The sequence below is a fragment of the Stegodyphus dumicola genome, chromosome 7 (assembly GCF_044657685.1).
Source record: "Stegodyphus dumicola isolate Sdum_Otavi_A_Nest chromosome 7, ASM4465768v1".
Lineage (NCBI taxonomy): Eukaryota > Metazoa > Arthropoda > Arachnida > Araneae > Eresidae > Stegodyphus > Stegodyphus dumicola.
The window spans coordinates 153,343,209-153,358,346 of record NC_140774.1 but is presented as its reverse complement, the minus strand read 5'-3'; the positions used below and the strand labels follow the sequence as shown (position 1 = coordinate 153,358,346).

At 33.7% G+C, this 15,138-nt stretch overlaps 1 protein-coding gene across 4 annotated transcripts in view; it reads right to left on the bottom strand.

The window, feature by feature from the left end:
- Positions 1–15,138, bottom strand: part of Cndp2 (Cytosolic non-specific dipeptidase 2) — a 91,090-nt gene that overhangs the window by 59,430 nt on the left and 16,522 nt on the right. For all 4 annotated transcript variants that reach the window (XR_004759922.2, XM_035371141.2, XM_035371142.2 and 1 more), the window contains one exon: positions 8,158–8,328. Coding sequence is in view for 3 of the 4 variants with exons in the window: in XM_035371141.2 (XP_035227032.1) it covers positions 8,158–8,328 (171 nt within the window). In the remaining variant the exon portion in view is untranslated. The remainder of the gene's footprint in view (positions 1–8,157; positions 8,329–15,138) is intronic.

Here is a 15,138-nt window from a genome sequence, read left to right as displayed (position 1 = left end):
TTTAAGGACCATTAATGAAAAAAATTAAGGACATATGAGCAAATAGCAAATTAACACTAAAAGCGCCGTTGGGGTCATTTTGACCTTTTTTTCCAATTTTCCGCGTTTTTTTTTTTAGCATACAGCTGAGCTTCGAAGCTGATATTTTTTTACTTTTTCTAAAATGTTTCCAAGTATACTATGCCAATTTTTCATATTTCTATGTTAATTAATTAAATAAATAATCGCAGATATACCTAAAACAGCCAACTGGGGTCATTTTGACCCTCATAAGAAAATTTTTAAGCGAATGTCCGTTTTCGAATTCCTGATGCCACGTTTTCGTTTTCTGCGCATTGGGAAACATGCAGCTCTTATCGTGATGACTCAGGGGAGAAAATAAAAATCCAGAACGGAACAATTCTCTCTCCATTGCAATGCCAAGAGGAAGAGGAATGAGTACACAAGAGTGCCTTGCCCTCCTTGAAAAGATGATTTGTGGAGCAAGAATTGGGGACCACCTGTGTTCAAAGAAACAATGTCACGCAATCGGTACAGTGAAACAATGCGGTATCTCAGATTCGATGTCCGAAGCACCAGAGCTGATCGTCTCGCCATTAACAAATTTGCTCTCGCTTCTGAAACCTGGTACAAGCTAATGGAAAACTGTTATTTATGCTATAATCCTGGACCAGAAATAACCGTTGATGAACAATTGTTGCCTTGTAAATCAAGACGTAGATTTATCCAGTACATGGTGAATAAACCGGACAAGTTTGGAATTACATTCTGGCTAGCAACTGATATAAAATCCAAATATGTTTTGAATGGTTATCCTTATCTGGGCAAGGATGAAGAACGACCAACTAATTTACTACTTATGGAAAGTGTAGTTTTCAAATTACTGCAACCACATCTAAACTCCGGACGCATTGTCACAACTGACAATTTTTTTACTTCTGTGAAACTTGCAGATGAACTTTCTGCGAAAGAAACCACAATTGTCGGGACGATGCATCTGAATAAGCGAGAATTATCCCCTATTGCTCGTGACACTTCTTCGGCACGATATTCATCTTTTGCGCTGAAAAATGGAGTCAAAACACTCACAATATATAGGTGCAAGAGCAAAAAGAATGTCGTGATTCTGAGCACGATGCACAGTTTAATGTGTTTGTTGATGACAGCATAAAGAAAAAAACTGAACACTGTCACTTACTACAACAGTACACAATGTGGCGTTGATGTCACAGATCAGATGCTGAGGAAATATAGTACAAGTAGTGGAAGTCGCAAGTGACCTGTACATGTGTTTTACTACGTCCTTGACATTGCTGCACTCAATGCTTGGATTATATTCAAAGAATCCTTGGGCACCTCTATTTCCCATCGAGAATTTATTCTTGCATTTGTGGAACAACTACGAGTTGGTGCACTACGCAACAGATGCCCCCCCCGATTGCTCAAATACAGACACTTAAACAAAAGAAATGTGCATTTCAAAGTTGCAAGGGACAAAACAAGACTGTTGTCAGCTGTGAGGGATGCCAGAAACCAATTTGTGGTAAATGTGCTGCTGTCACTGTCAAGCGTTCATATTGTATCACCTGTGGTAATGTATAACAAACTTCGGAAAATAGTGTGTTTATTCCCAATTTATGTTTTTTTGTAATTTTTTGCATATGTTCTATTTTCCACTTTTTGCATTTGTATCTTTTGTTTGTTTTACATAGACTTTTGTTTTTGTAATCTTACATTGAAAGATATGTGCTAATTTGCACTAATTGCACGAAAAAAATTCTAAAGTATAAAAAATAAATAAAAACCTCTAAAAACTCTTTTATGTGGTCATTTCAGCATCATTTCAATCATTTACTGTGTTTCTACTTACATTTTTTATGAGGGTCAAATTGACCCCCAATGGCGGTTTTAGGTTAGTCTGAAATTCGGCTAATAAGTGTTAATAATTAATAAGTTCAATTAAAAATACTATCTATGCCTGAACTTAGCAACCTCTATCAAACTTTTGTAATACCATCCAAAAAATAAAATAGATCCCTACGTAGGATGCATTATTGTTAAACATAACTTAATTAACATAACTGTTAGTAAGTTTGAGTATAAAATATACTTTATGAAATTTATCAAACAGCATTAAATAGTTTACACTTATAATAGTTCAGCATATTTGAAAGAAGATAAGTGACATTTTATTTATGTTTTACTAATAGTTATGTTTCATGTTGGATTTTTTTTTTTTTTTTTTTAATGTCTCATTATTTGCTCAATCTAGAGGTTTAGTGAATAGCCCGGTAGATTTTATATCAAGCGTCATAGGTTAAAATGAGAAGTAAAATCATAATAAGAATGATTTATAACAAAAGACTGGCTGTTGTCACCGCTGTTCCTTGCCTAAAGACAGACCTGCAGACCAGAACAAAACTGAAAGGCCTAATGTGGTCACGATTAGCTAGTTTTTAAAGTTAGTTGGGCTCTATCTGTTGGAGTTAGTGTCATAGCTCCATGTAGAGTTCCAGGGATTAAAACCAAGTTAATATACTTTAAGGTGTCATAGCTCCATGCAGAGTTCGAGGAGATGTAATCCAGTTAATATACTTTAAGGTTCCAATAAGCCACTAAAGCACCAGAGGTGACACTAAGCTGCTATGCATTATTTTAGGTCTCACTAGATAAGAAGAATAAGTTTTACATGAATTTTTACATTTTTGTGTTTTACCTTGTACCACGCTAAGAAATAATGAAAGGCAATAACTCCCTTTAATATGCACAGATAATTTTTAAAGGTAAGCAGTTAAGTTATAAATTAAATTAGATAGTTAGATAACCTTAGTCATTATGGATTTACATCACCACTATTAAATTTTACCTATTTTTTTAACAATATTGATAAAAATACCTATTAAAATCACAATCTAATAAAATTTCACACTTTAAAATAAATGCAATTTATGTCATTGATTCTTCAATGATATTAGGATAATTATACATTAAAAGCTACAAAACATTTACGTTTTATAGCAACAACACTCAACAAAATATTTATGCTCCTTTTTAATTTGAAGCCTGGCCAGACATTTTGGCTAATTTATATCGATTTCCTTCTCTTTAAGCGTCTTTACTAAGAATTAGAAATTTCTCTCAATATTCAAAACCAATGTTCTTATTAGCTTCTGCGTGCTTTATCTCCTAAATTGTCACCCTCTCCACAATGTACCTATGAGGGTTTACTTGATCTGGTAAAAGTTAAATAATCCAAAAACTCTCAAAAGACGCGACAAATTATCGCTATGTCTCAAAGTAACTACAAAGTCAGACAAAGGTTTAAATAAGCCTCTTATTTAAAATGAACTTAAAGGTATATTCTTATGCTAACCAAATCAATTAAAGTTTGGGGTGATGTAATTAAACAAGAACAATCAAATTCAAACAAAAAAATGTGGACTAGTGGTCAAAGACTATACAATTTAATTTAATTTTAAGCTGGCTAAGTAACTCTACCATCATAACAAATTCAAATGTCGGCAGCAGTAATGCAAAGACGAATAATTACAAATTATTAGAGGCGGCAGGAACTAATGCAAGGAGCAAGTGGAGGTCAGAAACACACTCCTCTTACACTCCAAACACCTCAGTTTAAAAAATGTATAGGTGATTCCCATTTTGGGGAAAAAATACAAAAAGGAAATTATAGTAAAAGCTGAAATTGTAAACAACTAGGTAATTTACATAATAATAACTGTACATATCTTTGAAGAATAATTTTATATATTCAGTTTCTTTTGTCTACATTTTCTTTCCATTTTAGAATTTTTGGATTTAATTAAATATTTCTTTTATTCTAAACAAAAACTAAATACTTTTAAAATGTATAGAAAAAGTTGCTAATTTTATTTCTTTAGTAATATTAGTTATTCACAAGAGATATGCAATATATATGGTAAGGGCTGGTTACAGAGCTGGTGCGGCAGAATTTTTAGAATTTAGTGACACACCCAGCAACAAAATGTAGAAATGGCAAAACTTTTAGAATTTAGAGCAGGCACTGGAAGCAGAATTTAGAAAGGCACTAGTCAGCAAAATTTAGGATCTACACAGAGAGGTTTAATATTCCATGTGATTGCACTAGGTGGGAAAATGCCTAGCGTCAGACCAGTGTATGATGCATTAAGACATATCAGATGAATTTTTTAAATTGCCAGTTTTCAATTTCTTTATTAATCAAAAAATTCCTTTCTATAATGGCTGTCCATGTGATAAGATTAGAAGCATTTTTAATATTTTCCATACTTGTGTCTAGTGAAAAGTAGAGAAAATAAAGGGAAGATAAGCATGTTATGAAAAAGATTCTACTATCAGAAGTAAAACATTCAAGTATTATGTTTTCGTTGTTCTTCCAGATGCTATCCAAAAAGTAAGAAATTATTGCAAACATTCTGTAAAATACATCCATTACGTGTTAATACCATAGTGACATTTTTCATTTTGTCACATTTTTCTAAAATCTTATGGAATCGTGGGTCTATAAATCTTGCCTTCAAATCTTTCTAAACTTTCCAAGTTGCATCCTTCTTCAAGTTGCAATCTCTAACGTCCTGAAGAAAAAATACACCTACCAGTTTTGTAACAGCAAACAGCCAGAAATATTTTGAAAAAAAAATCAGACGAAAAAAGTGTGAAATTAATTAATTAATTTTATAGAGAAAACTGATGCATATTCTGAGAATTCAGAATACTCTGAGACAATTACATGAAAAAACTGTTATCATGAAAAAAATTGAAAACATATTTTTAAATTAATATGTTACTTTTTAAATATAATTTCAATATAATACCATTGTTTTAATGAAATTTATCAATGTTAGAATGTTTAAAAAAACGTTGAAAAATTCCCAGCTCTTGGAATTTAAAATTTTCTATAGAAACTGATCTTAAAAATCGCCAAAACTTAGATCTTACTTAGAACCAAAACTTAGATAAGTCGCCAAACTTAGATCCGTTCAATAAAGAATTCACATCCCCCAAAGCGAAAAATTGTTTAAGAGCTCTTCATTAGAAAAAGTGAAATAATTTCGAAATACTTGTTTCACTTCTTGCTCAGAAACTCGAGTATCCCACCATTTATATTAGAAATAGGAACAAATCATAACCCATTAAAATAACCCTATTTATCAGTGAATTGCCAAAAATATACCTCCAAACTGCTAATTCACACTCAAAATGGCAGTCGCAAAAACAGACAGAAATTTCATATGACTAAAATTAAGGACCTTCTGCCGATTTTGGCCAAAATTAAGGACTTTTAAGGACCAAAAATCGATTCCAAAAAACTTAAAGACTTTTAAGGACCATACGAACCCTGTGTAAGGTTGTGACGGATGACAACCAAAGGTGTCCTACAATGAAATAAAACGGCACCCCAGACCATCACTCCTGGTTGTCTGCCAGAAGACAGGTTGGTATCACACCGCTGTCCGGGGCATCTCCAGACTCGCCTTCGCTGGTCATTGGAGCTCAGTTCAAAGCGGGACTGATCTTTCTGTCAGCCATCTATGAATGGTCCTTGCGGTCACTGAAGCACTAGTTGCACATACAATCGATGATAATGATGCATCAGGGGCTGTAAGTGCCGCTCTGACGATTGCTCAGTCTTCCCGTTCTGTCGCTTCTCTAGGCCTACCGCTGCCTTCTTGACGCTGTGTGTGGCTAGGCTTCACCCATTCCCGTCAACATTGTCTTATAGTGGCATCTCTCCTGCTCAAATGTCTAGCTATTCACTGATAAGACCAACTGGCTTCTTTGAGTCAAACTACACGACCTCTCTCAAATTCTGACATCTGCGCATATCATTCATGCACATGTATACAAGGCATAGTTACTGTCTACCAGAGTACACGGAATGAAATTCATGAAGAATTTATGACTTGGAATCGTAATTTCTCCTCTTAAATATCCTGCCAGTTGCTTAGATCAGAGGCACTGTAGCAATAACCATTAATTCATTGGCAGCCAAAATGTAAAATTTTGCATTTTCCGTTGAAACCTGTACACATATCAACTTGTGTCTAATTTGCTTTATATCTTCTCGATGCGTCGTGGTACACCTTTTTTTTTTTTTTTTTTTGTCTAAGAGTGTATAACTATAATTTCACTGGCTGTAACAGTGTAAATACTGGCAACATAGATTTTTGTTTTATCACAAATTTTTTTGTTTGGTAGAAAATGCTTCTTTTTATTATTATTTATGAACTGAAACTACCCAGAAATGATAAACAACAAACGTCTTTCTCCAGTTTACAAAGTCATCAATGATTTGCTGACTTTTGTGGGTGTACAATTAATAAAAAATCTGATATGAACACCACACAACTTCCTTGTACGGAATGTGAAATTATACGCAATTTTCCTGTATTTCATTTAAATATGCTGAATTAACAGTTAGCGAATTTTGAATTAAATCTACTTTGTGGACAGCGCATAAACCACAATAGAATAAATGCACTCTTTAAAGTTCACTATATTTATTTACCATTTTAGTAGTTTATTTAGTAGTTTAAAGTGTAGCTACTAGTTGTGCTCTGTGATACTGTGAAGAGCTGAATAAGTATTTTTGTGGAACGTTAAAGACTCTGAAGTGTTTGTTTTGGTAAAATAACAAGCTATCAGTTCTATGAGCATTCGATCTATTACGAACCCGTACGCACGCAACAATATATATGTAATACAGTCAAAAGTCTTTAATCCGGACTCATCGGGACTTCGGCGATTCCGGATTATCGATTTTTCCGGATTATAGATCATCAGTTTAAATCTGGTAAGATGGCATGCAGAAATTATACAATTAAAAATATTAAATCGTAATTTATGAAATAAAGTGCAATAGTGATCTAAAAAGTATCAAAATTTACAAAAAAAAAAAAAAAAAAAAAAAAAGCTTAATACTTATTTGTCTACTTTATTAAACATTTCTTTCAACCCGCACATGCGTAAATTGAGTCGAAATTAGAAAACTGGAACCAGAAAACTTTTTTATGCATATTCGTGATATTTATAATGATGAGGAAATTAATTTAAATCATATCGGAGTACATCGAGATGAAACACTACATTTAATAAGGAATTATAAGCCAAATAAAATAAAAACATCTGCCCTGAAGATGAGGATAGTGATGACAGATCAACTTCCAGTTCATTGCGCGCCGCAACATTCCCCCCCCCTTGCAGAGCAGCATGAAATTGATAAACAGATTTTGCAATGGTTAGAGAAACAAATCACCTCTCTGTCACTTTCTTCATGCCTTTATCCATTTTTTGCAGCAATTCCACTTTTTGTTTAATGTACATCAAAACATGCTTTCACTTTGTAGATGCTTTGACAGCTCCAGAATCGGAAATTCTATTTGACCATAATCAAGTTCAAGCTTAAGTTCAAGATTACTTTTATAAAATTGCTCTAACAGTCTTCAAAAAATAATAAGCCGGACCCAATTCAAAGATTAAGGAACAACGCAATCTGCAACATTAACTGAAATAGATAATTAGATAATTTTAGCTTAGCTTATACCGTCTGTTATACATTAAACACACATGCATAAATGTATTATGCACATGCATAAAGGTAGCTTTGAGCTTTGTAGCTTTGAGGTCCGGATTAAAGAATTTTGACTGTATAGTGAAACTTCCCTCAATTACTATCTCGGAAAGCAGTCAATTATTTTTGACAACATGATTAAATAACAGTACTGAACATTAATAACAGTAATAATTATGTTCTCTAAAGTGACCATTGCCACAGAAGACCAAAATCATACAAAACTATGTATGGTCAACTTTGAGGAATCTTTCTATTATATAAAAATAAACTATTATGAATTCAAAAAGATATCGGTTATTAAAACAGAAATCGAAATCTGCCAAGAATTGCAAAACCATCTTTAGTCATATTCCACATATTTAGGAGTAGGAGAATTCATGAACTTGAGAGGAAAAACAAGACATACACCTTGCAAATTGTAAAAGCTGTAAACTTTCTCATCAAACAGAATGAAAGAGATGTTCTTTTTAGTAAGTTCATATCTAGATGGCTATCATCAACCATGTTTGCCAATGCATCTTTTAACTTTTCAAAAGCACTTAATACAAAATATATCATTCACATACCTTTGCAGCAGGTTGTACATCAAGATGGCCATATGCACAAATTGTTTTCTTTTTTGGATCCTTTCCTAAAGTACCTAAGAGTACTGGAGGTAAAGGTATAGTACTGCCATCAGGTAAAGTTTCTTTTCCAACGTCAACCAATGTGACTTCTGCCCCTTCATTTTCCAAATACTAAAACGATAATTTCAGAGATAAAGGATGAAATACAGAAAAAATTAAAATTTAGTCTTATAAGATACACAAAATATCTAGATCATAATGATAATAAATTATTAAATACAAAGCAAAAATGAAAATTAAAAAAAAATACTATATAACTGATTTAAAATGCACATAAAGCTGCAGTAATGTAAAAAAGCAGTTAAAAATACAAATTTGATTATATAAACTAAAAGAAAGCATTTAAAAATGTGTCCTTTCTTCAATCAAAGATAGTTACAAAAGTATATAAACACAAAAGTGAAAATAGGAAAAATGTATAAATAATGGGAGCAAACGGATTTGACAAAACGGAAAATTTTTAAATACAAAATATAAGACTATACACACATATATGTAATAATATAGAAGAAAAGACATATATTTGCTAGCATGGGCAGTAAAACAATTATTTCTTAATAAAACATTGGTTTAGTTCTGGATGAACACTCTTGATGCATTACTGATAAATAGGTGCACCTGTTTTTGAAGAACTTTAAGATGCTGTGGTTAGGAAAGCAGTGACAGCAAACCTATACTAGTTAATAAATTTTTAGTTATTATTGGTTGAAGCATTTACATAAGAGTTCATGAGCATTATACAAAAACTATACATGCAAATAAATATGCATTAGTTTTGAAATGATGCAGTTTAGAGAAATTTATTATAAGCGGCTTCTGTTTCTATGATTATATCCCCTGGTGTAATTCTTATAAATATCTTGGATTCTCAATTAATTTGGCATCTATGCTCAAAACAAAGGTCCGAATTATTTTCATCATTCACTTGGAAGAACCATCTGTCAAGCAAAAACAAAACTCTTCTTTATACATCAATTATAAAATCAATCCTTACGTATGCATATACCAGCAGGGATACCGCTGCTAAGACACGTATTATGAACTTTAAGTAATATCTGGCATAATACTTTCAAAAACTTGCTGAAAGTATTACCTTGCATTTAGCCCTTAATGCACCCTGGTATATTCATAATGATATGATTCGTTCTGACCTAAACATCAAGTCCATTGATGTCTTAATTAAAAGACTTAGCCAAAGTTTAATTTTCCAAAATCAAACAGACTGTTAATCATGCACTTCAATCCATGCCAGTTTGGTATCAATGAAAATCATCGATAGGCAGTTCAGCTCAATGTCCTCATTCTGTGATTGTACAGAAACTTCCCACCACCTAGAAGACAATGCCCTCTCAACTTCAGTTCCAACTATGACCCTATCAATGATGGATACCGCTGCCACAGTCAGTCCATTCTACTTTACAGAAATGCTCATCTGCTATCTTTACCACTTCTCCATCCTATGTCAATAAGAAAAATCATTTTACATTATTATCAATCTGTTTGACCTACTTTTCAGATGAATTCCCACAGACTGAATTCTGCCACGGATATTTTCAGGTGTTTACCAATATACTCTTATATTTATAATTTTATGACCTATTAATCATAAACTCTTTCTTATTCGATTTCATCCTTAATCTTGTATTTATGTTTAAAAAGCTTAAAATTATAATTCAAAAAACCCCTCCTTCGCTGCTTTCTAGAAACACAAGTTCCACGAACATTCTAATGACATACTCATGTGATGAGGAATTTGATCAAGACTAGAATTCATGCAAGATTTAAAATTATGCTTCAGATCTGCATTACTTAGATAAAAAAATAAATTCCTAATGATAATATAGGATGAGTAAGCTGAAAATATGACTTAATAAAATGAAAACTGAATTCATAAATTTAAATAAAATTTGAAAATTATAGACAGTTTTGCAATAATTATGCAAAAAACTTGAAAACAATAATAATGTTTCGAAATACCCAGCCACACTAAGACAGCTTCCCCACAAAGCAGGCACCAGAAAATGGCAAGGGAAGGCAGGGTTGTCATATTTGGCGCAAAACTGCGCAATTGGCAAAAAAATTGGTGATATGAATAGACGGATGGAGAACCTTCTGGAACAAATTCTTACCAGTTTGGCCCAGAATGTTCTCGAACGTAGCCCAAAAGCTATATAAACCCTGCCTTGCACATGGACAGAGCCTAGTCAATCAGTTAAATGTCAGTCCAGTCTCGAATTGGTCATTGGCTGTATCATGAGTTGGTGCATAGAGAGTGTGCATTGTTAAGGCTATTGAGTGTATAGTCTAGTGCTTCGCAAGCTGTAGTATGGAGAGTCTCGAGAGTACGTAGTGTTCCGAGAACAACTGAATCAAGTCGGGAGCTGTATTCTAGTGCTTTGTCGTGAAGCCATCTTCACCGTTATAGCCTGATAGCTACGCTGCTGATTGTTTCAGCATGTTTGCCATTTCAACGACTGTAAACATGTTTGTGGAGCTATCCTGAATAGCTAATAAATTGTATTTTGATACTTCATCAAGTGCTGTTCTCGTTTTTCACTCCAAATCCACACACCCCTGTGTAAGAAGAAAATGTAACAACTTTTATCAAGAGTGAGGCTTGAACTGAAGGAAGTAGCTAATGAACTGGCCGAGAAAGGTCAAGAAATGAAGGATGAAACATCTAATAAAATTGAAGAAACAGAACGAAATGATGAAGAAATGAAAGACAGAAAAGAAACTTACGATTCTGAAGTGCTTGAAATACAAGTGGAAGAAAGAAAAATTACGACTGTTAGTTCCATAGACGCTGACAGTGGAGTTACGAAGTCACAGACAGTAAGTATTGAACCATCTGAAAATGCATCTGATGCAGAGATGAGAGAAGCTGATGTACAGCTTAAGCAGAGTGTTCCAGTATTGCAAGAAAATACATCCACTTCACAAATTAAGTGTATGTCTCACAGTGCAGGTTGAGCAGACACGGATTTGATTCTAAACCATGATACTTCTGCTTGAAAAGAATTGAATTCTGTTCATAACTCTAATGCAAACATCGAAACTGGTTTTCAGAAAATAGAGGAAAATAAATATGTACCAATTGCTAAAAATACCGAGGTGAATTGCACGCATGATGCAAATAAACTACAGACTGCTGAACAAACTGTTTCAAATCTTCTTGTGGTTTAGCCCGGGTATAACTTAATGTATTTTTTGTTTGTTTCATTACCTTTTGTTTGTTTGTATTGAATTTGGCTTCTGACCAAGGATGTTACTGCCCAGGACGTGCAGTCCTCCTTGGGAGGGGGCAGTGTTACAAAATGCCCAGCTGTGGTAAGATAGCTTCCCTGCAAAGCGGGTTTAGTGTTGCCGAAAAATGGCAAGGGAAGGCAGGGTTGCCATATTTGGTGCAAAATTGTCCATTTGGTGGCAAAATTGGCAATATCCCACAGACGGATAGACAACCTTCTGGAACAAATTCTTACTGGTTTGGCTTAGAATGTTCTTGAATGTAGCTATATAAACCCTGCCTGCACATGGAGTAGCAGTCAGTCAGTCAGTGCCTATTCCATCGAGTTGATTGTCAGTCCAGTCTCGATTTGGTACATCGAGAGCACGCATCGAGGCTATCGAGTGTATCCTCTAGTGCTTCATGAGCTGTAGCATGGAGAGTCTTGAAAGTACGTAGAGTTCTGAGAACAACTGAAACGAGTTGGAAGCATTATTCTGGTGCTTTGTCATGAAGCTGTCTTCACCGTTATACCCTGATAGTTGTGCTGTTGATTGTTTCAGCATGTTTGCTGTTTCAACAACTGTAAACGCGTTTTTGGAGCTGTCCTGAGTAATACTAGCTAATAAATTTTGTTTTGATACTGCAAGTGCTGTTCACGTTATTCACTCCACATCTACGATTACATAAGAAAAACATAACAATAATAATAATGTGCAATAGAACATAAAATCATGTTATACAGTACAAAGTCTTTAATCCGGACGTCCATAATCCGGAATGATCTATAATTCTGACCTCAAAGCTACAAACTTTCTGCAGATGCGTAAACGCATAATGCCTTTAAGCATGCACATAGTACCTTTACACATGTGCATAATACGTTTACGCATGCACGTTTAATGTATAACAGACGGTATAAGCTAGTCTAAAATTATCTAATTATCTATTTCAGTTAATGTTGCAGATTGCATTGTTCCTTAATCTTCTAATTGGACCCGGCTTATTATTTTTTGCACACTGTTACAGCAATTTTATAAATTATTTGAACTTTCGATTATGTCAAAAAGAGTTTCCAATTCTGGAGCTGCCAAAGGAATTACAAAGTGAAAGAATGTTTCGATGTCCATCAAACAAAAAGTGGAACTGCTGCAAAAAAATGGATCAAGGCATATCCATTGTTTCTCTAACCATTCCGATATCTGTTTATCAATTTAACGCTGCTCTATCGAGGGGGATGTTGCAGCGGGCAATGAACTGGAAGTTGATCTGTCAGCACTATCCTCATCTTCAGGGCAGATGTTTTTATTTTATTCGGCTTATAATTCCTTACTAAATGTAGTATTTCATCTCGATGTACTCCGTCTTTGACATGATTTAAATCAAATTCCTCGTCATTATAAATATCATGAATACACATCAAATAGTTTTCTGGTTGCAATTTTCTAATTTCGACTATGCATAATGTGTGCTTTACGCATGCACGCATTAAAGAAATGTTTAATAAAGTAAACAAATAAATATTAAGCTTTTTTTTTTGTAAATTTTGATACTCTTTAGAACATAATTGCTCTTTATTTCATAAATTACGTTTTCATATTTTTAATTTTATAATTTCTGCATGCCATCTTACTAGATGTAAATTGATGATCTATAATTCCAGAAAAATGCCTAATCAGGAACGCCAAAGTCCCGACAAGTCCGGATTAAAGACTTTGTACTGTAGTATATTTCAGGACTTCATGGAAAAATCATGACATAATATATTCTAGAGTTTTACTATACATAAATCAATGTTTTCACTGTATAAAAAATTTTCGACACAGCACGGGATTCAAATGATCAATTTACAGCTATGTCCTATTATTCTGAATAAATAAAAATTTATAAGCTACTGAAATACATAAACTGAAAAAGAATTAAATCCATTTTTAATAATAGTGGCAAAATACTCCACATCCACCCTTGTTAACCCCTTCACGCCTACTGTCACGTATACGTGCCAGCAACGAACGCACTTATCTACCGGCCGACACGCAGGCGTGCCAGAGCAATGTAGCGTTTTCTACCGAATGTCACGTATTTGTGCCAGTACCTTGGAACGTTTTTCAAACTATAATTTCTGCCACAAGATGGCACTGTATGTCCATATGGCTTCAGATACATGTACATTAGAGCTTCTACTCGAAATGAGAGAAGCATGACTCACATACACGTGTTTTTGATTATATAAACAAACGGGGAACTAAATGTTTCCGAATGGCATGATTTATGACGTCTCTTTAAATCGCACTTTATTCGCACGTGGTAGTTGTTTATTGTAAGTAGAAGTTTTATATGCGCTAAAGCGTTGAGTATTTCGGTTTACAGTTCAGTTTTTAGAAAATAATTAGATCTTGTTAGACGTGAATTCTTTCTGTTTTACCGTTTCAATGTCGAAGCGTCGAAAATGTTCAACAGAGCATGAAATAGCAGAAATGATGCAAAATATTTCAGATATTGATTCTGAAATTCTGATATTGATTCTGAAAGATTAACTGAAAGACATTTTCCAAAACTTTGTTCAGAAGAGACTGATAAGAAAATGAGACGATGATGCTTCGTTTGTTCACATTCCCGGAAAAATCCTCTAAAACGGCAAATGAGTTATTACGAGTTCAAGGAATGTAACGTAGGACTGTGCGTAGATCCCTGTTTTAAAATTTTTCATACGAAAAGAGAATTTTAAGTAATATATTTAGTTTTCAGATGTATAATGTTAAAAGTCATAAAATGGTGAGTAATTAAAATAAAATGTGTAAAATATGCATTTAAACAAGAAATAAGGTAATTAAAGTATATATATAAAAATATCTATAAAACATAAGCTGTTTAAATACTCTATAGAGCATTATTAAACAATGCATTGATACTTCGTAAATTTCATGGATTTAGGCTTAGTAGCAAAAAAGCTCCCGGCCCTGGAGAGACGCTCGCGGAAGACACTGCCGGCCTCCGCGATAAGCGCGCGTTTTCACTACCAGGCTCAAAGGGGTTAATAAAGAAAACGATCTCAGATTCAGAAAAATAAAAATCTTGGACTTGATCTACTGAAGAAAGCTACACTGATATTTAAGTAAAAGTCATCACACTTTCAGTTTGAGATTTAAATTACCTAGAACCACAATAAATAATCATGATTAATGGCACTTATTGGAGAAGTTAAACAAAAAGAATCAAGGTAATGTTTATAAATTTTGGAGGACAAGTTTTGATGGTTTAAATACTAGAATGCAAATGCAAATGAATAAGATAGAATATGGTGATAAGACAAGAATGACTTGAAGGAAGTCAAGCTACTGGCATCATCTATTGATGACACAAGAAAACTAAAACATAATTTCCTTGTAGGATTGGAATTAGAGTCATTAACTAGAACAGAAAGATCTTTTTGAATGTGAAATGTCTAGAAAAGTCTTATTCACCAACAGAAGATGTTTTTTGAATAATTTTGGCTGCAGAAAATGGAAAGTGTGCTTTTCTGATCAACAGTGCTGGACAACAAAGGATTTCTGCGTTTCCTCTTCCTAATATATGCCTTATGTTTTTTAATGTGAAATTGAAAGGCTCTCTTAGTTTGACCAATGTAAAATTAAACTACATTGACAAGGAATCCTGTAAATTATACGGGAATTTATATCCAGAATGGGGTCCTT